This window comes from Hoplias malabaricus, chromosome 8 (assembly GCF_029633855.1).
Source record: "Hoplias malabaricus isolate fHopMal1 chromosome 8, fHopMal1.hap1, whole genome shotgun sequence".
In the NCBI taxonomy this organism is placed as follows: domain Eukaryota; kingdom Metazoa; phylum Chordata; class Actinopteri; order Characiformes; family Erythrinidae; genus Hoplias; species Hoplias malabaricus.
This window is the reverse complement of record NC_089807.1, coordinates 23,196,694-23,223,923: the sequence shown is the minus strand read 5'-3', so window position 1 is coordinate 23,223,923 and position 27,230 is coordinate 23,196,694. Positions and strand designations below refer to the sequence as shown.

The window sequence follows — 27,230 nt, the reverse complement described above, 5'->3', positions numbered from 1 at the left end:
AAACAACCTTACAATTATTAAAAAATATATTTTTTTTAACACAGTGACAGAAAGGGCAAAAGTGACCTATTTTATTGTTTAATAATGAAAGTGTCAGAAAACATACATAAATTACGAAGATAATGAATAACGTAAGACCCGAGATTGATTAAACTTGTGTTAAATGATTAAGCATAAACAAATATACGAAGCTGACAGGTGTGTGCTGTCATGTGAACAGCTGGAGAAGACAAAGTGAGATCAGTATTTGGCAACATGTGAGATTTATCAGTGTACATGTATGTGGGTTCACTATTTGGTAAATAACAGGCCACTGTTTCTCATTTTCTCTATGTTTCATAAATGCTTATTAATGACCTTTGTGTTAAATCCTAATGTGGTTACAACCTAATTAAAAAAAAAATGTAGAAACCTTTATAAGTATAGTCTAATTCTAAAATGGTATTCATTTATGCTTATTTGTAGAAAGAAAAAAAGGCTAATAGGCTACTTGTTTATTAAGATTGTTTGTACATATAATTTTTAGCTAATACAATTAATTATGTGATAATTCAAAAACGGGCAAAAGGAAATGATTCCAAATTGATAACATGTCTTTCAAACTTTAAAAAAAAAAAAAAGACCAATTTCTTAGTGCCTCACATTTTTGCTTGTCACCGTAGACTCGCTATCTGACCTCAATGAGTCCAGTAGCATACCTTCCCTGGCTACTTGATCTAATTACCCTAAACTAAGGAGTGCATGTGCATCACTGCTGGCTGCACCCATGCATTGATGTGAACAGGCAACACTCAGCAGTGTTTAGTGCTCCACTAAAACTTTTCATCCTTACTTAATGCTTTCATGCTCCACTGCTCTTTTGTCCACAGCAAATCACTGTGTTAGTCATGAGTGGGTGCCAAGAGGTTTAAAAATGGCTTGGTAGAAAGTGGAATCAGACGCATTCTGGCTGTAGGAACCTTGTTAGTAAATTGTTTTCTGTCTAAGAGTTTGTGACACTGCGATTATCGCCTGTATCCCAGTTTTTTCTATTATGGTTACAAATAGATTTTAAAGCGTTTTTGTGTAATGTATTACTGCAAGTCAAAATTCAAACATTTTCCTGTTCTTTCATCATTGTAACATAATTGTTGCATAGCATTACAAATACAGCCCCCCCCTTTTTTTTTCAGGACCTTCTCAGACTCTCCCCACTCATGACTTGGATCAGTTCAGTGTTGACGATTTAGTAACTTCACCTTATCAAAAATTTTCCAGCTGGTCTTGATTCTGTTGCCCCCTTGATATTTAAAGGTTTCAAATCCAAAGTCCAGCCATGGTTAAATCCAGCCACTCAGGAAATTAGACAGGCTTGTAGAACGAACAGAGAGGAAATGGAAAAAACAAAGACTACAGCCTTGATATATTCCAGAGTTTCCTACATGACTATCAGCTAGCTGTTAAATGTTCTGGGGAAGAATACTTTTCAAACATAATTGCCAAAAACCAGACCTAAAATTTTGTTCAGCACAATTAATATGTTACTTAAACCTGTATCTGGATTAGGGCATCCATCTACTTACCGTTGTGAAGATTTTTTACACTTTTTTTTAGGAAAGAGATTTTAGGTCTCTTACTCTTTATGTGGGTCTAGATTCTCTCTCTTCCTCCAATATTACAATGGTTGGTAAATATCGTCCAATTTCCAAATGGCCATTTTTAGCTAAATTACTTGAAAAGGTTTTGTACTCTCAGTTTTTACCATTTTTAAGCTACAATAGTGTTTTTGAGATTTTGCAGTATGGTTTTAAGGCTATGCACAGCACTGAATATGCCCTCCTTAAAGTGACAAATGACCTTTTATTGTTTGTAAACAAAAATTGTACCATCCTTATTTTATTGGATCCAAGTTCTGCTTTTGCTACAATTGATCATAACATACTTCCTGGACACTTAAAAGAGTGGGTTGGACTAAAGGGTGTGGGCCTGGGGCGGTTGAGGTCCTATTTAGAACTTTTTCAGTAAACATGGGCAACTCCTTTTCCTCATCAGCTGACGTGAGGTGTGGTGTTTCACAAGGGCCCAAACTAGGCCCCATCCTCTTTTCATTATACATGCTACCTTTAGGCCAAATTTTTAGAAAGCATAATGTTGACTTTCATTTTTATGTTGATGACATACGGCTGTGTCTACCCATCAGACCCAATGACAATGGATCTTTTATGTCTCTAGAATTGTCTTGAGGACATCAAGAAATAGATGGCTGCTAAATTTCCTACACCTGGATGAAAGCAAAACAGATCATCTTTGGTACTCCCTATCTCATTAACAATGTTTCTAATAACCTTGATCATTTTTATCATGTGTTTATTCTTCAATGAGAAATCTTGGTGTTGTTTTTGACTCAGACCACTGATTTGATAAACAAATCAACTCTGTGGTTAAAAGTAGTTTCTTTCAGCTCATAAACATTGCAAAACTGAAGCCCTTTCTCAGTTTTTCTGACGTTAAGAAAGTCATTCATGCTGCATGCAGATTACTGACTACAACAACAACCAAAATAAGAGACTATAGTACACCAGTATACATAGTACACCTTTTGAACAGTGAGCGACTGTGATAACATGAGGTGTTTTTAAGGTCGCTTGATTTCTCTCTTTTCTGTGTTTTATTTCTTTTCACTTATTTTAATTACACAATAATACACGAGAGGGAGTGCTATAACATGAGATACTGGCACTGGTGTGCTGCGGTCGATCAGTACACCAGTGCCAATAACTCACATTATAGCACAAACCTCGAGTGTATTATTGTGATTATACCACAGCTCGTTATCACCGTTTATTATTGCGTTTTAAGATAAAGAAGAAGATTGCGCTTTACAACGAACTCTGGAGCTTTAACTTGTGTGATGTTGGACCTGTCCAGGATTCTTGAACTTTGGTTCCCTCCAGTGAGTCCAAGTTCACACCAGATTTTTTGGGAAACAAGGCTGCTTTATTCAGAGCTGCTCCCTTTCCAAATCAGGACAGAAGCAGAGATAAACTCAAGTCAATAAAATGTCATGATTTAACCACTGTTTACTGCAGATTCAGATTATAGTGGTATATATCATACACTAAACGATGCCAAGTTCTCTCTGTTTAAGTTAAAAATTTGTATTTTGGAGTATCGCTCCAAATCCCTACTGCTGAGCTGGTGAACTAGAACAGCAGAGAGAAAAAAATAAAAAAATAAATAAATAAAAAATAAAGAACGTTCTCGACTCGAGTTAAACACAATCACAGAAACCACAGACGTAAAAAATTACTTTTTATCTATTTCTGATTTTCTTTTGTTTACAAATCAAAAAGCAGATAATGGTCCACTTTGCCATAACCCTTTACTCTGTTCAAAAGGAACTAGATCACTGTTGGGTGGAAAAAGTCCAGACGCAGTTCTGTCTTGTAAGTGCTGGCATTGTTGCTAGGTTACATGTATTTTGCAGAGTGATACCTGAAGAGATTCTGTCAGAGTGCGATAATCATGAAATATTACATTGCAGGGTCGGAACTAACTGTGGTATAATAACTGTGTGTGCTATTTAACTGAATAGCTATTAGCTATTTGTATGTACAGCACTTTGGTCAATGCAGGTTGTGTAAAGAGTGCTTTATAAATAAAATTTACTTAATTACATTCTTACTTATCACACCTACTCACATTGAAATCACCATCTTCAAATCTAAACCAAAACTCACACATACTTTTGGATACAATATTATCCCCAAGAACAGAACAAATGGATGCACATGCTTTTGCAAAACATTTACCTTGATGGAACTCTAATGCAGTGATGAATATATGCTGCTCACTTGCCATTTTTAAACTGCTTAAATTTTAGGTTACCTTTTCGTTAAATAAAATGACAACTGTTTTGACAATTTTAAATATTACAAAACAGCAACCATGAAATGACAAAATAGCAGGAGAAAGGTAGAATTTTTACATTTAGAACTGCAAATCAAACAAAATAAAATGCTTTGTACCTTAATTGTACCCCTAATATTTTGGAAGGTGTTATTTATGAACAAATCCTACAACATTAGCAAACAGCAAGTACCTCAACAACAGAAAATTACAATATGGAGAAAGAAAAAAAAATAAAATAAAATAAAAATTAATAAAAAACAGTTTAAAGCATTACCTGACTGGTCCTGAAGACAATACGGTAATTATATGATGCTCCCTCTTTCTCCTTTCCATCTTCAGGCTTCTCTCTCCTCACACTGAGAGCCACGGGACCCAGGTTCTCATCCACCCCAAAGTAGTTCTGGTGGTCTGAGACAAACAACAGGGGAAACAATTGTCACACAAAGAAAAACTCAACTACAATTGGACATATTTGTAGCTGTTCCTCTGCATGGTACCTACACAAAAATACTTTTTTTTTGGTTTTCCATTGAGCAAATTTGGTCCCTTGAAGATTAAGTACTCGCGCGTGATTCTAAGTGAGCGAAGTAGGGACTAAACTGTGCTGTATAAACCTTGCAAAGCATTGACTGGCCAGAGAGATTTGTCAATGCAGACATCCAGCACTGTCAGCTTGTAAAATCTCCAAACTCTACAGTAGGAGGCCAAATTTATTTTTCTCCAACTCACAATAGCAGCTTTCAAAATTACACTATGATCTTTTGAAGATGTTTGAAAAAGTGTGTCCAATTTGAGACTGAGGAAATACTCTAGCGAGAGCTGAACGTGCAGCAAGAAATGAGAACTTTATTTTGATCTGTCTGAACTGCGTAGCTGTGCTCAATCTGTAAAAATAACAACATACAAATGCATGACAAGTAAACGGCATTTAACGTTACTGCTGCCATCAGAGTTTCCAAGGAATGTGGGTCCAGTTAGTGGACATTTTTGGAGCTGGAGCCATTATAGTGGAAAACCAACCAGATATTAGGGAACAAAAAGGCAAGGCAAGTTTAATTATAGAGCACCTTTCATACAGAAACAATTCAAAGTGTTTTACAGAGAGGAAAAAAAAAAAAAAAAAAGTTAAATTAAAAGCCAGAATAAAATCCTAAAAGTCCAATAAAACAATTACGTAAAAAGAGTAAAATGATTAAAACAATACAATAAAAGAAAATAAATAAAATGTAAAATAAAAAGTGAGTATGTCGAGTAGAGAATGTACAATGCGCTGAGAAAGTGGCATTTATCCACTCAAAAGGCAAGTTGATCTGTGTGGTCAGCTGTAATTATCTTGCAATAAATCATTGAAATGAGATTTGGACAACTTGAAGCGACGGACATATTTACCACACTACCACAGTCCAAAACCTCTTGATAGATTTGAACCATACACAAATAGACATTTCAAATCTTAATTGGAAATGCCAAAATACTTCATGGCACTGTGTACTGTGTTCTCATTTGCTAGTTATGTGGCTTCCTGTTGAGAGTAAAGTTACATGTCTTTGCAACCATTAGGGGCTAAATAATTTAGCAATTATGATTTATTCTTGTGAAAGCAATATATTTCTAATGTTAAAATAGACTTTGCATTTAAATGAATGAATGAAATATAACCCAGTAGACTAAATTGTTCTTTTATATGGCCTGTGTATTTGTGGAAGTCAAATAAAACAAATAAGGGGAGTGAAAGATGTTCACAATTTTAATCAAAAAACACTTTTTATAAAATTCTCAGGATATTTCCTCAACATTTGCTGAAGTGTAATGTGTCAAATTTGTTTATAAAGCCCCAGTGTCTGCAAATGGTTAAAAAAACAAAAAAAAAATAAACGCAATGTGTCTCAGTCCAGTATGCTAGGCTTTTTCTTGCTCTGCTCACTTTTTTCAAAGAATTGAGAGGATGTTGAAAAATACAAAGCGAGATTAGGATATTGCTTTATTTCTGTTCCATAGGTGTGTAATATTTACTTTTTGATAATATATTATAATATTTACTGTTTAATATTAATTAAGGTGGAAATGTCTCCAAATTTGGGCGACGGCTAACTGTATTACTAAAAGGCAAGATACATTTCAGCCAAATACAAACTAATTTTTTTTCTCCCTCAAACATACAGTTCCACTTTAAAAGATGCAGAGCTACTGAACACAAAGGGAACATTTTTCTCTCTATTTGTTTAAGTGCAAAACGCAGGTGACAACCAAATAACCAAAAAATCCTGCAAATATTTTTGGGTTTCAAAGCATTTTTGTTTGCTACTAATTTGCTATGGCTATTTTTCTCAAATTATAGCCCACTTTTTAGGTTCATTAAATATTATAACTCAACTGTCCAGTGTGCTGTAGTTTGATCAGTTAACTGCTGAAGGAATGTGAACTAGCATGCAAAACAGTAAAATCATTAATCATTTTAGGAGAAATACAGCATTTCAGTGAAAGTAAAAATGATATAAATATATGAAAAATTTACAGGACAATATACTTCCCACAATTAGTCTTCTAGCTTTAACCAGCTAGCACGTTTTGTCAATCATGCCACATGTGTGTACAGGACTTTAACTTCCAGCATATCAAGCAAGCATTTATAAAATACTATTATAAAAGTTTAGAATTGTTAATTGGTTTTTGTATGTGTCAGTGATTTTATCAGTGCTCCCCAAATTACAATTACACACGCACACACAGGTTGGGCAATGACACTGAAACACCTGTCATTTTAGTGTGGGAGGTTTCATGGCTAAATTGGACTAGCCTGATGGCCAATCTTCATTAATTGCACATTGCAACAGTAAGAGCAGAGTGTGAAGGTTCAGTTAGCAGGGTAAGAGCACAGTTTTGCTCAAAATATTGCAATGCACACAATATTATGGGTGACATACCAAAAGTTCAAAGAGTTCAAAAGAGGACAAATTGTTGGTGCACGTCTTGCTGGAGCATTTGTGACCAAGACAGCAAGTCTTTGTGATGTATCAAGAGCCACGGTATCCAGGGTAATGGATATAGCCAAACCTTTGGTCACTCATGCCAATGCAAAACGTTTGTTTCAATGGTGCAAGGAGCGCAAATCTTGGGCTGTGGACAATGTGAAACATGTATTGTTCTCTGATGAGTCCACCTTTACCCACATCCGGGAGAGTTACAGTGTGGAGAAGCCCCAAAGAAGCGTACCACCCAGATTGTTGCATGCCCAGAGTGAAGCATGGGGGTGGATCAGTGATGGTTTGGGCTGCCATATTATGGCATTCCCTTGGCCCAATACTTGTGCTAGATGGGCGCGTCACTGCCAAGGACTACCGAACCATTCTGGAGGACCATGTGCATCCAATGGTTCAAACATTGTATCCTGAAGGCGGTGCCGTGTATCAGGATGACAATTCACCAATACACACAGCAAGACTGGTGAAAGATTGGTTTGATGAACATGATAGTGAAGTTGAACATCTCCCATGGCCTGCACAGTCACCAGATCTAAATATTATTGAGCCATTTTGAGGTGTTTTGGAGGAACGTGTCAGGAAACGTTTTCCTCCACCAGCATCACATAGTGACCTGGCCACTATCCTGCAAGAAGAATGGTTTAAAATCCCTCTGACCACTGTGCAGGACTTGTATATGTCATTCCCAAGACGAATTGACACTGTACTGGCTGCAAAAGGAAGCCCTACACCATACTAATAAATTATTGTGGTCTAAAACCAGATGTTTCAGTTTCATTGTCCAACCCCTATATATATGGCAACAACCCCCTCCCTTTTTGAGGGCATGCTTAAATACATCCCTTTGGAAATGTACATTAAAAAACTAAACAAATAAATAAAAAACAAGAATATGCATATATAAACATGCTAGAAAAGACCATCAGACAAATCTATGTCAATGATTTAAGCACATCTTATACAAGAATATGAGAATAAATTATGCTTTATTCCATGAAAATCCCAAAGCATTAGGGAAAAGAGGAGGAAAAAAAATAAAAATAAAAAGCCTACTAAATTAGCTGTGGGATTTAAATGCAGCAGTACATCTGTTGTGCCTCTTTCTGTAGCACAACATGAAAAGGATCCTCAACAATTCAACGTCACTAAAATGACGGGTTAACACAGAAGCTAGTGTGCTGAAGCTTTTGGGAAAACTTTAAACAAACAGCCTTTAATCCTACTCAAATCCAGGACAAAATCCAGGGATTGAGAAAATAGCAGAGACCCTTAACAGGCATACACTCCTGGTTTCCTCAGGAGGCAAAGACGACTGACAGCATTTTAAACCATTTCAAGACATGGGTAAAATTATTATATAATAGCAACTACACTTTTTTGAAGAGCACTTTTAGCAAAAACTTAGTTTTTAAGAATGTTCAGACCAGGTACATTTAAAAAATAATAATAAATATCCTAAATAAATAAAAGAATAATTAAAATAAAACCACTATTTTCAAACACATCTGAGAGACCAGAGAACAGAAGAGAGCAAGTGGTGATAATATCAGTTCATTATGTTAACAAACATGCCAGTAAACACAGTGGGCAATATTGAAGTCAGCACAAATTATTGAGGAAATGTCCAATTATTTCTCGGTAAGTTGATGACATAATAATTGTGACAGGCCTAGTGAAAGCATTAAAACTACATTATGAAATACATCAATGCATAAGCAGACACATGGATTTGAATGTGCAAGTTATCAGGGTGACAAAGCAAGGCAATGCAACTTAAAGGTACTTGTGAGGCTGGATAAGCATTCCAGACCCTGTGTCATGTGGCACTTACCTGTCAAAGGGATATGCATAGACCGAAGAGATAAAATCATAGCTAGTTCCTATCTCTTGCACTGGGTCACTGAAGCAGTTTAGATACAGGGTTGATTAAACAATCACAGTGATTAAATATAAATGTACTCATTAATATTGACAGACAAAAATTATGGACAGAGAAATAGTCAATAGTCCTTTCAAATAATATTCATTTTAAATAATTCTTTCAGTTTCTGTGGAAAAGGTGGTGGGGATACACATACATTTATACATATATAAAATAGGTCTATATAGCAATTATGAATGCTATTTTTTCTGGTGCCCTCAAACTCAAAGGAGCCTTAGGCAAACATGGCTGATTTCATAATTTCTAGAATAATCATTACCAACATATTTATAATACTGTTCATGGGATTACCAGAAGTTATCATTTCTGAAGTAAAGGCTTTATATCGCCACATTAAATTTTGTGACACCTTAAAAAACTCCACCAGACTCCACTTGATACACAACAACCCAGAAAATCATAATGGAAAGATATTAAAAAGAATGCTGTGACAGTCAAAATGTCAAGTATAAATAAAATGGCTTAAGTCGTCTTCAAATTTTCCACATATGGTTTCTGAATCTATAAAAGAAGCTTAGGTGCCAGACCTTTTTTTAATATAAATGTAGCCAGCTTTTTACTCAGTGTACATATTCACATATGGTGAGGCAGGGTACCTACTCTACCAGACTTTATTCAGCTATACTTGATAGGTTTTTCACTACAACAGCTGCCCCACAAATGTAGGCTATTGAAACCACAACATACAGGTAAATATCAATAAATTAAAATGTCATCAAAAAGTTAATTTATTTCAGTAAAAAAGTGAAATGACTAAAATAATATAGATTCATTACAAACAGGATGATTTATTTCAAGCTTTTACTTCTTTTAATGTTAATGATTATGGCTTACAGCCAATGAAAACCCACAAGTTATTAGCTCAGAAAATTTAATTATATAAGACCAATTTAAAAAAATATTTTAAAATATTTGTAATAATGAAATGTTGGCCTACTGAAAAGCATGTAAAGTACAAAGTACAAAGACTACAACATTATAAACTGAATACAATGGATGAGTGGGATAAAAAATGTGATCTTTAGCTTGGTGATTTTACAAATGGCAAGTTTGTGCTGATGTCAGCATTTCATTATGATTGACAAGTCTCTCTGGCCAATCAGTGCTCTACAAGGTTTACTTATCATGGTTTAGTCCCTACTTTGCTTACTTGGAACCACAAGTGAGCAGGGACTAAATAAAAGTCCCTGTACTAAATAAGTACCCATTTCAAGCAAATGGAAAAAGCAAATAAGAGGAGTAGAGTGGAGTCAGGCAGAGGAAAAGGCACAGCAGGTAAATAGAGGACTGGCTAAAATTTTGCTCTAATTGTTGAAACAGAACAGAATCTGCACTAATCAAGAAAACAAGACCTTCATGTGTTTACTTTTTGCTCCCACCCCGGCCAGGTCTAACCACTCAGCAAAGAGAACATTCTCACGTGGTTAACACACTTACGGGATTATTTTTTCCTGTGTGAATACCAACCAAACCAAGTGGAAAAAACTCCAAGTTTCCAAATTTAACTGATTTTGACCCGAGCAACAAAACTACAGGTACTGGCACCACAAGGAAGTTCACATATAGTCATATTTAGTGACTGCTCCTCAAATGGACATAATTGTGCTTTGCATAAAATTCCTCGTTTGGTTTTTATAACCTTTTTGGCTAAACTGTGTCCAGAATTTCATGATTCAATTAATTTCATTTAGAAAGTTATAGTGAGAACCACAAAGTTATAGAGAGAACCACAAAATCAACAACTTTTGAAATGACTTTCAATGTTGCACAAAAGTTCATGATATAACAAGACAAAATATCAGATAACACCTGACAAGTGTAGGACAATCCATTTGATAGTTGGGGAAAAAAAACTCCTCCTTGGATCACCACCTTAACGTGGTGGAGGGGTTTGTGTGCCTGCATGAGCCTAGGAGCTATGTTGTCGGGGGCAATAGCCCCTGGTAGGGTCTCCCAAGGCAAATTGGTCCTAGGTGATGGGCCAGACAAAGAGTGATCCACAAAGACACAGATGAAAAAGATAAAATCATGGACACAGCCTCCCTTGCCTGGAGCAGGGTTACCGGGGGCTCACCCTGGAACCAGGCCTAGGGGAGGGGCTCCTTGGCGAGCGCCTGGTGGCCGGACTTTCACCTATGGGGTCCGGCCGGGCTTAGCCCGAAGGAGATACATGGGTCCACTCTCCCATGGGCCCACCATCTGTGGGAGAGGTAGTAATCTGGGTCTGGTGCATTGTGGATGGGGTGGCAGTCGGGGTCGGGGGCCCTGGCGTTCTGATCCTCGGTTACTGAAACTGGCTTTTGGAACATGGAACATAACCTCTCTGGTGGGAAAAGAGCCTGAGCTGGTGCGCGAGGTTGAGAGGTACCGGCTAGATACAGTTGGGCTCACCTCGACACACAGTATGGGCTCTGGAACCAATCTCCTTGAGAGAGGCTGGATGCTCTTTCACTCTGGAGTTGCCCAGGGTGAGAGGCGTAAGGCAGGTGTGGGCTTACTCATAGCCCCCCGGCTTAGCGCCTGTACGTTGGGGTTTACCCCAGTGGACGAGAGGGTAATTTCCCTGCGCCTTCGGGTTGGGGAAAGGGCTCTGACTGTTGTTTGTGCTTATGCAGAGTACCCTGCCTTCTTGGGGACCCTAGAGGGAGTGCTGGAGAACACTCATTCTGGGGACTCCATTGTTCTGCTGGGGGACTTCAACGCTTACCTGGGTAATGACAGTGAGACCTGGAGGGGCGTGATTGGGAGGAATGGCCCCGCTGATCTGAACCCAAGTGGTGTTCAGTTATTGGATTTCTGTGCCCGTCACAGTTTGTCCATTACGAACACCATGTTCGAGCATAAGGGTGTCCACAAGTACACCTGGCATCAGGATACCCTAGGCCGCATTTCGATGATCAACTTATAGTCGTATCATCTGACCTGCGGCCATATGTTCTGGACACTCGGGTGAAGAGAGGCGCTGAGCTGTCAACTGATCACCACCTTGTGGTGAGTTGGATCAGATGGCGGGGGAGGATGCCGGACAGACCTGGCAGGCCCAAGCGTGTGCTGAGGGTTTGCTGGGAACGTTTGGCAGAGGAACCTGTCAGAAAGATCTTCAACTCCCACATCCGGCAGAGCTTCGACTGCATCCCGGGGGAGGCTGGTGACATTGAGTCCGAGTGGGCCATGTTCCGGACCTCCATTGTTGAGGCGGCTGAACGGAGCTGTGGCTGCAAGGTTGTCGGTGCCTGTCGGGGTGGCAATCCCCGCACTCGGTTGTGGCAGTCGCTGAGGCAAAAACTCAGGTATGGGAGGAGTTTGGGTGGATGAGGTTCACCCCGGGTTCCTCAAGGCTCTGGATGTTGTGGGGCTGTCCTGGTTGACACGTCTTTGCAACATCGCGTGGACATCGGGGGCAGTGCCTCTGGACTGGCAGATTGGGGTGGTGGTTCCCCTTTTTAAAAAGGGGGATCGGAGGGTGTGTTCCAACTATAGGGAGATCACACTCCTCAGCCTCCCCATTAAGGTCTATGCGGGGGTACTGGAGAAGAGAGTCCGACTGATAGCTGAACCTCGGATCCAGGAGGAACAATGCGGATTCCGCCCCGGTCTTGGAACACAGGACCAGCTCTTTACCCTCGCTAGGATCCTGGAGGGTGCATGGGAGTTTGCTCAACCAGTCTACATGTGTTTTGTGGATCTGGAGAAGGCATTCGACCGTGTCCCTCGGGGTATTCTGTGGGGGGTGCTCAGGGAGTATGGGGTACTGGGCTCTTTGTTACAAGCTATCCAGTCCCTGTACAAACAGAGCAGGAGTGTGGTTCGTATGGCTGGCAGTTAGTCCGACTGGTTTCCAGTCGGAGTTGGACTCTGCTAGGGCTGCCCGTTGTCACCGGTTCTGCTCACAATTGGCGGAGGGTGTCCGGTTTGGTGGTCTCAGGATTCCATGTCTGCTTTTTGTTGGATGATGTGGTCTTGTTGGCTTCATCGAGCCGGGACCTCCAGCTCTTGCTGGACCAGTTTGCAGCCAAGTGTGAAGCGGTAGGGATGAGGATCAGCACCTCCACGTCCAAGTCCATGGTACTCAGTCGGAAAAGGGTGGAGTGCTCTCTCCAGGTTGGAAGTGAGATCCTGCCTCAAGTGGAGGAGTTTAAATACCTCGGGGTCTTGTTCACGTGTGAGGGAAAGATGGAGCGTGAGATAGACTGGCGGATCGGTGCAGCATCAGCAGTAATGCGGGCTCTGTACCGGTCCGTTGTGGTGAAGAGAGAGCTGAGCAGAAAAGCAAAGCTCTCGATTTACCGTTCAATCTACGTCCCAACCCTCACCTATGGTCACGAGCTTTGGGTAGTGACCGAAAGAACGAGATCGTGGGTACAATGAGTTGAAATGAGTTTTCCCCGCAGGGTGTCTGGACTCTTCCTTAGAGACAGGGTTAGGAGCTCAGACATCCGGGAGAGACTCGGAGTGGAGCCGCTGCTCCTCCACGTCGAGAGGAGCCAGTTGAGGTGGTTCGGGCATCTGGTTCGGATGCCTCCTGGACGCCTTCCTGGAGAGGTGTTCCGGGCTTGTCCAACGGGGAGGAGGCCCCGGGGCAGACCAAGAACACGCTGGAGAGACTACATGTCTCGACTGGCCTGGGAACGCCTCGGTATACCCCCGGAGGAGCTTGAGTCGGTGGCTGGGGAGAGGGAGGTCTGGGTTTCTTTGCTCCGACTGCTTCCCCCACGACCCAGACCCGGATAAGCGGTGGATAATGGATGGATGGATGGAGTTGGGAAAAAAAGGAGGGGGGAATTCACTTGATTCAAAAGGGAAAAAGCAATGCCAACAGCACTTTTGACGTGTTTTAATATTAAAATGCAGGTGCCACTATTGTAGCTTTTTTCCACACTCTATAACTCATATCTCAGCATACAGTCAGGAAACTATCAAATTTGAACCCTGAGAGGCAGAGTTTCTGTTTTAGTGCATAAGAGTGGGTAACATAATATACTGCGAGCAGTGTAATATTAAGTTGTGCAGGACCCTAGAGGCAGGCACACATCCTAAAATGACCTGAGTGTCATTTGGCACAATTTCCAGATATACTGAGGTGCTATAATGAAAAGAAATGGTACTTTGTACCTGGTTCCAGGCCCTAGCCTTAGCCTGCCATTGCTTCATCAGCCTTCCAAGGGGAACAGCTGCACTACTTCCCCTCCTTATTCTCACATGACAAATTACAGCCTTCAGACAGCAGCGCAATCTCACTCGTCATTCCTTTTAACCAGAACAGTCACTCCCTCTTACAAAATGTTACACAATGAAATCTGAACAAATGTGCTATTATTCAGATCCTTGTAAACACTAATCATGAGCAACAAAACTTCATGACATCTGGCCTAATCATAATAATGTGGGAAGCTTATCTCAAATGAACCGTTGTTTTAATGCCAGAACAAGGACATTTCAAAAATTCAATTACATGATTAAACTATGTCTGTCATTTTACTTGTGATACAGTTGTTTAAAGACTTTAGATATGCTTACTTTAATTTATTAAATTTGAATAAAAAATATATATATAAAATTTCAAAGCATGCTTGTAATATGTATCAGCATATGGAATTGGGCAGCACGGTGGCGCAGCAGGTAGTGTTGCAGTCACACATCTCCAGGGGCCTGGAGGTTGTGGGTTCATTTCCCGTTCTGGGTGACTGTGAGGAGTTGGTGTGTTCTCCCCGTGTCCGCGTGGGTTTCCTCTGGGTGCTCCGGTTTCCTCTCACAGTCCAAAAACACACGTTGGTAGGTGGATTGGCGACTCGAAAGTGTCCGTGTGTGTGTGTGTGTGTGTGTATGTGTTGCCCTGTGAAGGACTGGCACCCGCTCCAGGGTGTATTCCCGCCTTGCGCCCAATGATTCCAGGTAGGCTCTGGACCCACTGTGACCCTGAACTGGATAAGCGGTTACAGATAATGAATGAACGAATGAATGTGGAATTGGACATTTCTTTTCTACTGTGGATGGCTTTCAAGTGTACATTTACACACATAGGCTGAGTTTTTCAAAAATATTACAAATATATATAAGCTAATGCTTCCGTGTAGCGTATAATTGTATGGCAACATTTGCTTAGTATTAAAACAACTATTCATAGTTTTATTGTCTTAAAAAAAATAAAAATAAAAATAATAATAATAAACCCACATCAAAATCACCATCTTTAACTCGTCTAAACCCAAACTCACATGTACTTTGGGATACAATATTATCTGCAAGAATAGAACAAATCGATGCACATGCTTTGCAGCACTTATTCCCTGATGGAACTCATAATGAAAGCAGTGACAATTTTAATCCAATACATATTTATGTAATATTCACACTATTTGCTAGCTCTCCGGTCTTTTTACGCACTGGAAAAAAGCTCTGGTGTTTGTATGCAGCCCTGACTCAGTGAATGAGAAACAAACAAATGTCTCAAAATCTGAAATGACAAGAACACTCTCAATGTCTCAGCTGCCTGCAAATCCACAGCCAAGAAATGGCAGCTGGAGGAGTCTGAACAGTGGTGAAACCATGGAATGCTGAGAAATATGAAAAGGGATGAGAACATTGCTCTATTACTGCTCCATAAGTAGGTAACACTGACTTGTTTTTGACACAGTACTTGAGGGGGAATTGACAAATTCGGGAGACCACTAACTGCATGAAATTAAACAGACCACAAGCGCTACAAAACTAAAACAGCTCGAGTTACAAGTGAGTTTCTGTGGACATTCAGCCAGTGGGGGGGAGAAAAATAGGTACACTTCAACTACGAACAGGCTATAGCCAGATTCTTACTCAACATACTACTTCACATTAAAAAAATACAGATCTCCTTGCCTTGCTGTGAGAAATGCAGTCTACATTGCTTTTAATTACCGGATTTTTTGCTGAATACAATGACAATATTCATTTTTATTATTATGAAACAGTAACCATAAAATGACAAAAGCACAGGAGAATGTTTGAATTTTGAAATACAATTATGGAAGAGGGAAAAAAAAAAATAAAATAAAAAATAAAAACGACACTTTAATTTAATGTATATATAAAATGAAATGATGCAAGGAACTCCCACCCTTAAATTAAAATGACATAAAAACACCTTCATGTTCCTATTATGGTTATGTATATGTACGCCAACTTTGCTTACCTTTCCCATAGAAAAATTTATGGTAGTAGTATGCTCCCAAGTCGATGTGCTCAATGATGTATCTCTTGACTTTTTCGCGATGAATGGGCTGGTTCTCTCGTGGGACCTCCAGTACAGAAACTCCAGCATTAGTGCAGTGCGAGCTTAATGAGGACTCAAAGGAACAGTTTTCACCACCTCCAGGGTAAGTGGCGCTGTTAGTCCGAGAGAGTGAGATCCTCCTCTCACCCTCACCACCAATTTCGTTGCGGAAATGTGGGCAACTTAGGACTAAGCCATTGCTCTTCCCATCGCCCTCATCAGCATCTAGATTTTCTTTAGGGTTCAAGTCTTCATGGCTGCCAAGTGGTGGTTCAAACAAAGGAACAAGGCCAGCAGTATTCCCACTTACAGCACTGCCTCCTGGGATCTGGTACTGGGAAGCAGCTGAGGCACCAGTGGTAGTATTCTTCCTCTGGCTAAGGCTGACTCTGTTTGCCACAGCTTCACCTACATTAAAGAGGACACTCTGGACATCATAGTGAGCGAAGCACTTTTGGAAGCCGATAGGTCGCCGGTCATCCTGCTCTGTTGAAATTTGGAGGCCATCGTGCTCACTCTTAATAGTCTTCAGCTTCCGGAAGAGAGACGTCTCAGACGTTTCGGACTTGAGCTGTCGCATGAATGACTTCTCCCTCTCACGACTGTAGAAAAGGGAACTGTCCACATAATCATAACCAGAGATGTGGACAATCTCTCCACGGGCTATCTGAGCAGCGGTCTGCAAACTAGGTGAGAAAGCAGTGTCATAGCACAAAAGCTCAGGGAAACCAATTGGAGGAATTTTCCGATGGTCTAAGGTGTCTACTCTGTAACCCTTTAATAATGTAAAGAATCCATCGCCACCTAGACCTTGCCTGTCTATAGAGGATGTGCTGCCATACTCTCGATGCAATGAGGCACCCGTGTTAGGGTTGACAGCGTTTTGGTCCATTATGTCTTCAGCATCTATGTCACTGATGGTCACGTCACTGTTACTTCGCTGTCTAATAGGTTGTAGCCCCTTTAAAGGAGACCGACTCAAAATATCATTCAATGAATATGTTGGATCAGGACAATCATGTTCCAAAGGTGCTTCATTCACATCAGTGATTTCTATGCTTTGGTCCAGCTGACCATTTTGAAAGGCCATAATAACACTCTCATAGTTGGGTCCGCCATGGCTGTCCCAGTTCTCCTTTTTTGGGGGCCAGTCCGACACCCTAGCACGCACTCCCATTTTGGGCATGGCAGGTGTGCCATTGGCTTTTCCACCCCCCTCAGGCTTCCCCTGTGTACTAGAAGCAGGAGGCACCATGTTGCCATTCAAGGCCTTCAGTTTCCTATTAAACAACTCCTCTGAAGACTGCATGACTGCAGAGGAGCCCCAGAGCCCTCCAGTGACTGCAGGCAGCAGATTGATCTTGTTGTCTACTCCAGGGCTCTAGCTGATCTCCTGCTTGCAGCTGCTTGGGAATGCGAGAACTTAAGCCCCACTATCAATTACATTGTCATATGTCACCCATCTGAGTCTTAGGGAAGAGAGTGCTGTGTATTTCACAAGCTTCAAAAGACCTGATGGATGGGTAACCCTGCATGAAGGGCCAGCCTTTAACTCAAGTCCACTTCTCCTAGCATAGCTGGTAGCTGCTTCAATGACAGAGACTACATAAGGATATTAAGGCTTCGCTGATCATTTCTTTGACTCTGAGACGTTGCATGACAGCTGGTGAAGATCAATCTGAAAAAAATTTAAAGAGAAAAAAATATTAACGCTTAGTTACATCACTTAAGCAGATTAAATCCCTCTGTAAGGAAAAAAAAAAAAAAAAAAAAAAAGAATCCTCATAACTAAAAACATAGCAAGACTGTAAGGCTGCAGCAGAGGTTACGAAATAGGCAGATGACTCCCTTATCTCTGTTCTACAACAAAGAGACCATTTATAAATTCTATCAGCCAATAAGGATTGAGAACCATAAATGCACTTTAAGCACCCTTCGCTGAACCTCGCTACACACCAAACCAAAGACACGCACACCCCCACACTCTAAAGAAAGTGCAGCTGCTGAGCAGTTCCCATGAGCTCCTCAGCCCCTTTCACATTTGCCACAGCTATATTATTATACAGTACATACCAATCAACCATAACATTATGACCAGCTCCTTGTTTCTACAATCATGGTCCATTTTCTCAGCTCCACAGACCATATAGGGGCACTTTGTTGTTCTACAGTTACAGACTGCAGTCCATCCCTTGTTCTACATACATTGTCTTCTCTCTTTCACCCTATTGTTCAGTGGTCAGGAGCCCCACAGGACCACCACAGTGCAGGTATGTTTTGGGTGGTGGATCATGTATTAAACCCAAGTATACAGTAGCCTATCGAAGGCAATTGGGCTCTAAACATGTTAACACAACTTTAGTCGTGAAAACATGACCAAAAAGAACACTTTACACGCTTCTTATGGTCTCTGCCAATGAGAGGCCTCAAATCCAGGCATGCTTACAAATTCTAAATAGGACTTACATCCTGGATTGTAGCTGACAATGAAACATTAAACATCTGTGAATGTAGCTTCTATGTTTCATCTTAATTATTAATAACAGAGCCAAGCGCTGACTTATGGCTATATAGAGCCCTATGTGAACAGTGTGAAGACAGCAACACTAGCGAGCTGATTCCCCCATGGCAACCGGAAGTTTATTTTTCACAATAAAATATTTGTCCTTTAAATACTTTAAAATTTGTAAATATGCCTACAATTACATAACTTCATCATTTTTTTCTCTCACACTATGGGTGTGAAACACTTTGAGGCATAATTCATTCACATTGATAAATTATGCACATTATTTTAATGGAATGCTGCCTAAACAATACAGTGTCGACACAAACCCATAGTGAAATTTACTTTCCAGATTCTCCTCTTTCTGAAAACATGTTGAATGTGCACAAATATACAGCAGTGGATTCTGTGGTCATCTTTGCAGTGAGCAGGTTATACACCATAATACATTGTATAATTATATATGTTCATGATATTTGTGAGATCTGCTTTAAAATAACATGCTTTAAACTATATTGTCTTTATGTATTCATTCATTATCTGTAACCGTTAATCCAGTTCAGGGTCACGGTGGGTCCAGAGCCTACCTGGAATCATTGGGAATACACCCTGGAGGGGGCACCAGTCCTTCACAGGGCAACACACACACACACACTTTATATATTTATGATTATACAAAATAACACCATACACCAGTAGGTGGCAGTAAAGCTTCATGATTAACAGAGGGAAAAAAGGGGGGGGGGGGATAAAAAAAATCAACACACAAACTAAAGTCTTACCCCACAAAATAACATGGTGTTAACGTGTTCAAAATGTGTTCACATGTAAATATCTTTGCATGCTAGCGCAAATTTAATTTCATATTAACACGCAAAAATATTTACATGTTAATGTGTTTTGAACGTGTTAACACCATGTTATTCCAACATGTTCTGAGCCCAACAGCCTTCCACTCATATCTGGCGTGTTAACATGATAAATATGTTTTATGTGTTTTGAGACCAAAGGCCTTAATTAGTAGCCTACGGCGTACCCTGACATGCACCTCTCCAGAAATTTAACTATGCGTCGCGTCAACACAGAGTGCAACGACTGTGATTGGTCAGTAGTCGGACAGACATTGCGGTTTCTATAATGTGGAGAAAAGGATGTTACTGTACTTCTTCAGTTCCACATAAACAGACAGCACAAATTCTTGGCAAAAGATTTCCTCAAACATGATGTGTGTGTCAGGGATGAATAAAAATGTTGAACAAAGGAAAAATACAGACGTCTACAGGAAAAGATAAAGAGAAGCGGAAACACGCGGGAAAAACTTTCCAGTTTTGTATGTGTTCCTTTCCTGGCACATCAGATAAACTATGCTCTGTACCAAACAACAACCTCCTACCTAAATAGGGCACTTTAAAATAATTTTATAAATCTTTAAATATAACACTACTACATTATGTAATACACACAATGTAGATGAAGATGTTTGAGATTCAGCCCTAGTGTGGCGGTGTAATTGCAGAGTGATACAGATATGAAGAGAGATTATTCTCAAAATACTTCACAAATGCGTAAATGTTAATCCATGAATATGTTTCACAATTAAATTCATAAATACCTGTGTTTGATTTTCATAGATATATTATAAATTATGTGAAAATAAATACATTTGTTTAAATTCACATTTCATATATTTATTAAGTCACTGTCTCAAATTTAAAATGCGTTTATAAAGTGTTTAATTTGCATGTGTCAATCAAGTCACTTGCCTGTTTTCTGTGAGGTATTTTTGCTAATTTCAATATTTTACAGATCGCTCCTTTAAAAGATGTGGTAACATATGCTTTTATATTCTGACATAAGCTGTACAGAATGGTAAATTTCAAAGTAGTTAAATTGCTGGTTACCATTTATTTTAGTTCTTTGAACAGATAATTTTAGTGCACTAAAATTTTTATTATTATAAATTTATAATCACATTAGATAATACCATTTAACACTGATACAATGTATCCTTAAAGGGCAAGACAAATGGGGAAGTCTTAAACAAGCAAATGTTTTACTGTGTACAACACACAGAACAATTTCATTTGTTTTACTAACAGTAAAACAAAAGCAGCAAATGTGTATCAATACTGATAGTAATATTAGGATTTATACATTATTATATTATGTTAAATGTCATGCAAAAGAGATACATAATATATGAAGACAATAGTAAGAATAAAAATTTGGCTGGTTAGAATTTTCCATTAAATTATTAATTTCCATTCATTATATTTGGCTACCACAACCTAAAATCATTGGCACTGATAATTGGAAAATCGGTGCAGTCTATAGAGAAACCATTTGAGATTCATTTGTTTTACTTACTGTAATTTAAGGCAGGTAAGATACTTTGTTTATATCTCAAATGGGCAAATCAATGAACAAACTAAAGGCAAGACATGGCAAGTTTATTTATAGGGCACCTATCATGCACAAGGAGAATTCAAAGTGTTTTACAGAGTGAAAGGAGACCTTAAAAAAGCAGTTAAATTAAAGCAGTTTTCACCTTCTGTTAAGATGAGTGGATGCAGTAGAAAATGGCACTGAAAGTCTAGTATTTGACTGGCAGCAGTCAAAATTGACAGGTGCCCCGCCCACCAACCTTGATGACAACCTCCTAAAACACACGTGTACATCTACACGATTCTGCATTCAGTCAAATACATGTAATCAACATGTGTTTTACTATGTATACCAAGTATGCCTTAGAGCCGAGTAAAACCGATGATCGATCAGGATAATGAATATGACATAGCGCTAAGTAAATTACATAGATATATTTTATTTATTACTATTGTGATAACCGTAAAATTATTTAATTATATTTTGTCCTTTTTGAGAGAGAGAGAGAACCCCAAATGTCTCCCTACATCCTATGTAGGGCACAGTCGGTCATATACAAACCGGATTCCAAAAAAAGTTGGGACACTAAACAAATTGTGAATAAAAACTGAATGCAATGATGTGGAGGAATATAATATAATTATATATTATATAAGAAGGGGGCATTATCCCCCTTCTTCTTACAACACTCGGGCGTCTGGGGACAGAGGAGACCAGAATCTCAAGTTTAGAAATAGGAATGCTCTCCCATTCATGCCTAATACAGGCCTCTAACTGTTCAATCGTCTTGGGCCTTCTTTGTCGCACCTTCCTCTTTATGATGCACCAAATGTTCTCTATAGGTGAAAGATCTGGACTGCAGTCTGGCCATTTCAGTACCCGGATCCTTCTCCTACGTAGCCATGATGATGTGATTGCTGCAGAATGTGGTCTGGCATTATCTTGTTGAAAAATGCAGGGTCTTCCCTGAAAGAGATTAAATGAATGAAAGAGTCTAGATGGGAGCATATGTTGTTCTAGAACCTGAACATTGTTCTCTGCATTAATGGTGCCTTTCCAGATATGCAAGCTGCCACAAACACTCATGCAACCCCATACCATCAGAGATGCAGGCTTCTGAACGGAGCATTGATAAAAACTTGGGTTATCCTTGTCCTCTCTGGTCCGGATAACATGGTTTCCCAGTGTCCCATAAAGAACTTCAAATCGTGACTCATCTGACCACAGAACAGTTTTCCATTTTGCCACACTCCATTTTAAAAGACCACGTCTGAGCTTGTGGGCCCATTCTGTTATTTCCTTTACAGTGGCATTCCTGTTTGAGGTGCAGTGACGTTTAAGGGCCCGAAGATCACAAGCATCCAGTGGAGTTTTACGGCCTTGACCCTGACGCACAGCAATAGTTCCAGATTCTCTGAATCTTTTGATGATATTATGCACGGTTGATGATAACTTAAAAGCCTTTGCTATTTTACCCTGGGTAACACCATTCTGGTATTGCTGCACTATCTTTCTGCGCAACAATGGTGGAATTGGTGATCCTCTTAACATCTTGGCTTCAGAGAGACACTGACACTGAGAAGCTCTTTTTATACCCAATCATGTTGTCAATTGACCTAATTAGTGTTAATTGGTCTTCCAGCTGTTCGTTATATGCTCAATTTCCTTTTTCCAGCCACTTATTGCTATTTGTCCCAACTTTTTTGGGATTTGTTGACACTGAAATTTTGAATCAACATGTAAAATGTTACATTTCCTCAGATTATACTTTTGATCTTTCATCTATGTTCTATTACGAATAAAATATTGACATTTGCCATCTCCACATCATTGCATTCAGGTTTTATTCACAATTTGTTTAGTGTCCCAACCCTTTTTTGGAATCTGGTTTGTAATAACAGTCTGTGTACTCACGTTGTGCGTTAAATATAACAATTTTTATTTGAGTTACAATGGCTATGAAAAATTATTGATCAGATTCTCCTTGATTGCATGAATTTGTTAAATCAACAGCACATTATTTTAAATCATCATTTATTAACCGGTCAAACTAGGCATTGGATGATAGCCTCAAATAATAAGGACTCCAAAATGAGAGATTTGGAAAAAGTTAAACCAACACATTCACACACAGAATATCACACTCACTGGAGTAATGATATTTGCTTTTATTCTAATATGTTAGGCGTTATCCGTAGTTTGTTTGTTTTTTTTCCAGCAAATCAACACTTACTGCTCAGATAAATAGCTAGATAAAGCTCTGGTGCCTAAAATTTTGCATAGTACTTAATTATTTATTTATTATTATTATTATTACATGATATATATGCAATAAAGAACTAGTAAAGATGTTACATTAAGACTGGGGTAGGTTGTAAACTAAAGCAAATGGGTTTCTGCTGTTGGAGAATTAATTTCTAAAATCTCCTTTCCTTATCTTTCCTGGTAAGATTAAGTCACCATTCTGTTTGCATGTTACAATGTGTCATGTAAGAAATTAGCATGCTCTCAATAAATGTCACCCCACTACCAACAAGCCTGACCAAGATTCTCCACTAATATTCATCTATACCTTTTTTTTATAGAGCATGTGAACTGTGCTTTAATAGCCTCTTCTAGTTCATAAACTTTTAAACCATAGTCATAAATATCACCATATTTCCAGTTTCAGTTTTTATAAAACAGAATTCACAAAAAAGAAAACAATTACTATAAAAACTTTCAGCTACTGATATATTTTCATAATATTTCATAGAAAGAGCATATATAGTAATATATAAAAACAGGTTTTTAGAAGTCAAAATGAGGCCTAGATATTCCAATCTTAACTGAATTATTGCCATTCCAATACCATGTGTGTCACCTCCACTCCACTGTGTTTGTAGATCCAGTGCAATGTTTACATTTTAAACTACTGAACATAAAATACTTAGGACAAAAAACATCAGCAGGAAATGTAGGCCAAATCATGATGATAACATCTGACAGACTGCACTCACGGCATACATGAAAAATTAATCTGGAGGAAGGAGAGACTAAGAAACTGTTATAGTAAGGTTATGCTGAGAATTACAATAAATTAAGAGTGTCACAATGAGCTTAATGCCTGCAAATGTCTGCATACAAAGGTGCTGCTTTTTTTAAAGTAATTTTTAAAACGTATAAAATAACTGCACAAAGTAGTAATTTCTATATCTACAAATCTTAAAACAATATTGCCTGTATCTCACTAAAGAGCTGACTAAACATTAAAGATATAATACTGTGCCGAATGTACAAATCAAATGCAGAGAGAAATTTAGAATGTGACGTAATGGTTAAAAGTAGTTAAATGACACTTTTTATAGTCAAATGCTACTGATGAGGACAAATATGTCCTTCATTCTTTAGCCAGGCTCTCTTTGTGCTTTAGATTATGACATTTTGACTCACAAAGCTAAAGGCATAGACATGAATATTTTATGAACCTAAAATCAGAAATGCTAGCCTCAGGGCTATACGCAGTCTCATCATTGGCATTGATTACTTTGGGAGCCAAATATGCCTCAGAACACTGGGCCTCCTTGGAGTCTCCTTCACAGTGATGAAGCAGAGGAAAATTTTGATACCTGCCCACAGCAATGGCGACCAATGCTATGAGCCAACTGCATATTTTTAACATCAAAATGCAGAGCCAGCAGAAGTACCACCTGTACAAAGCGACTTTCATCAAAATAGGTCCTTTTCCACAGCATGTTTTTTCAAACAAACAAAAAATATATATATATATATAAACAGTGGAACCTCTACCTACGAACTTGATTCGTCCCGTGACCTGGTTCGTAAGTGGAAAAGTTCGTTTCGAGTCAATTTTCCCCATTTAAAATAATGGAAAAGAAATTAATGTGTTCCAGCACACCCCGAAAGTCACCCTTTTTGCACAGATATATGTTTACAAAATTCTCAAATTAGTAAAAAAAAAAAATATATATATATATATATATATATATATATAAACAGTGGAACATCTACCTACGAACTTGATTCGTCCCGTGACCTGGTTCGTAAGTGGAAAAGTTCGTTTCGAGTCAATTTTCCCCATTTAAAATAATGGACCTTAAGTGCTACAAAACTACACATCTCGAGTAACATATGAGCTTCTTTGGTAATTCAAACAGTGAATAAATAAAATGATTACAAACAAGTTAAATGTCGGTCACTTTCAAGCAACAGTCATTTTTTCTCTCAAACATACCATACCACCTTAAAATACACAGAGCTTCTGAATATAAACAAACAAGACAACAGCATTTCCTCACAATCTTAGACATTGCGTTTAAGGTGGAAATGGAAGCTTTGAGAAAGGAAAAAAAGGGGGGAAAAACAGGACGATTTTAGCCACTACACCCTGTAAAAACAAGAAACAGCAGCAGCTGTGGTAACTAGACCATCTGGGTTGCAGTATAACAGCCTGCACAAGAGGTATTTTGTATTTATATGCTTATTACAATTCTGTCATTTAAGTAGTATTATTTTTTCTGTGACCCATTGTTTATTTGGCTCATAACCCATTCACAGGCCACAACCCAGGGTTTACAAAACCTTAGTTAAAACCCTCATTTTCTTTGGAACAGGTAAGCAAGCTAATAAAATAAGCATAGTCTCCTATATGTAGATTAAAGGTTTTAACTCCATAGTTTGTGAGTTTTAATAAGTAACACCAGCCTCATCTAGCTGAAACATTTAATATGGATTTAAAAGAGTAAAGACTTAAATGCAGGTAAATAGTGGTAGCTTTTTCACACTTTGTGAATTTGGAGTTACTAAAATATCTTCCTGTTCAAATAAAAGGTTAAGTGTACATTAGTGATGTAGACTTCATTAATATAATTTAAAATGAGAAAAACATGGATTAAGCATCATGTTTCAAAAACTAGTGATATTAAATACTCTCCTGTTTAAGATGGAACAGAGAATTCGGGAAAGAAGCTTGCAAATATCACCAACGGAAGTCTGAAACTGACTCATGTAAGGTGGAACTAAATGTTTGAATATGAAAATTATGAATAAGAAGCTAACAAGTGCCTCCTAAAAAGGCAAGAGAAAAATAAAAAATGAAGATAACAGCATTGTCTATAGCAAGTGAGAATGGGAAGTAACAGCTCGGAACGTAATCTTATTAAACATACCTGGGAGATTATGAGTGGAAAAAAGTAAAAGGAAGTAGTTTATCCACTCAATATGAACAAGAACATTAAGCATCTATGAATACTGTAGATGTTTTCAATACTTTTTTTTTCAAAAACTTAATTAAAATTTACCACCTGCATCCGAGCACTGGATTCAGTGCAGCATCAGGTCATTTGGAAAGATTCTAAGCAATCTGAGGTGACTACTGAAATAAGCCAGATAACAGTACTGCTAGATACGGAATATATCTTTGCAACCCCTCCTCCCAAACAAAAAAACTTGCCTCTGTCAACAATTTTGTACTGAATGAGTTGAATAGAAAAGAGACTGCCATTGTACATTGCTGGATATCCCATTACGTCAGCTCTGGATATCACAAATCTCCTTCCTGTGCAGGATATACTGTTTGCACAAGTATTAAATCAAAGTTTTGGTTTAATAAACGTACAACAATTAAGTTTATCAGATAACAATAATTGCTACATTTATACCAGAAACTCCCTATAAAGCTTGATAAAGTCCCTATCCATATGATAAGAACAACAATGAGATTATTCTCCAACTCACTTTACAGCTCCAAAAACAGGTTTGACAAAATAAAAAATAAATAAACATAATAATAATAATAATATAATAAAATACAAAAAGGTAAGATAATTGCAGTACACTGTAATAAGTGGGACTGGGGTCAATTAATATTTAGTTAAAAACTAATAGTAACTTGCACTTATTAAAAAGACTTCATGTAGTTAGAAATCAAATTGAGCTAAATTCAACAAATTTGAACAAAGTATTAATTGCAATTTACACAATTTTGGCTAAATAAAATTAGCTGGGATATGTTGAATAGAATTTATTCATATTTTATGAGCAACACCAAAGATCCAGAAAATGTCATAGATTTTACTCATTGGGAGGTCTTTAATTTTAATACAGACACTTCCCCAGTAGGAGTTGGATCTCTGCGTGGCGACTGGCGAGCGGAAATGGCAAGTTGAATGGCGACAGAGCTCGCCAGTTCGATTAGTGGCGTACATTTCGCCAGCGGTTCTCCGCCAGTTCCTTTCTAGTTTTATTAGTGATCTCTCGCCAGTTTTATTGGTGATC

At 38.6% G+C, this 27,230-nt stretch overlaps 1 protein-coding gene across 6 annotated transcripts in view; it reads right to left on the bottom strand.

The window, feature by feature from the left end:
- The window catches only part of LOC136706130 (signal-induced proliferation-associated 1-like protein 2), a 174,608-nt gene that overhangs the window by 96,270 nt on the left and 51,108 nt on the right, over positions 1-27,230 (bottom strand). For all 6 annotated transcript variants that reach the window (XM_066680071.1, XM_066680068.1, XM_066680066.1 and 3 more), the window contains exons 2-3: positions 15,983-17,741; positions 4,166-4,299 (exon numbers count right to left, since the gene is read on the bottom strand). In XM_066680071.1, coding sequence (XP_066536168.1) covers positions 4,166-4,299; positions 15,983-17,372 — 1,524 coding nt within the window. In that variant the 5' untranslated portion in view covers positions 17,373-17,741. The remainder of the gene's footprint in view (positions 1-4,165; positions 4,300-15,982; positions 17,742-27,230) is intronic.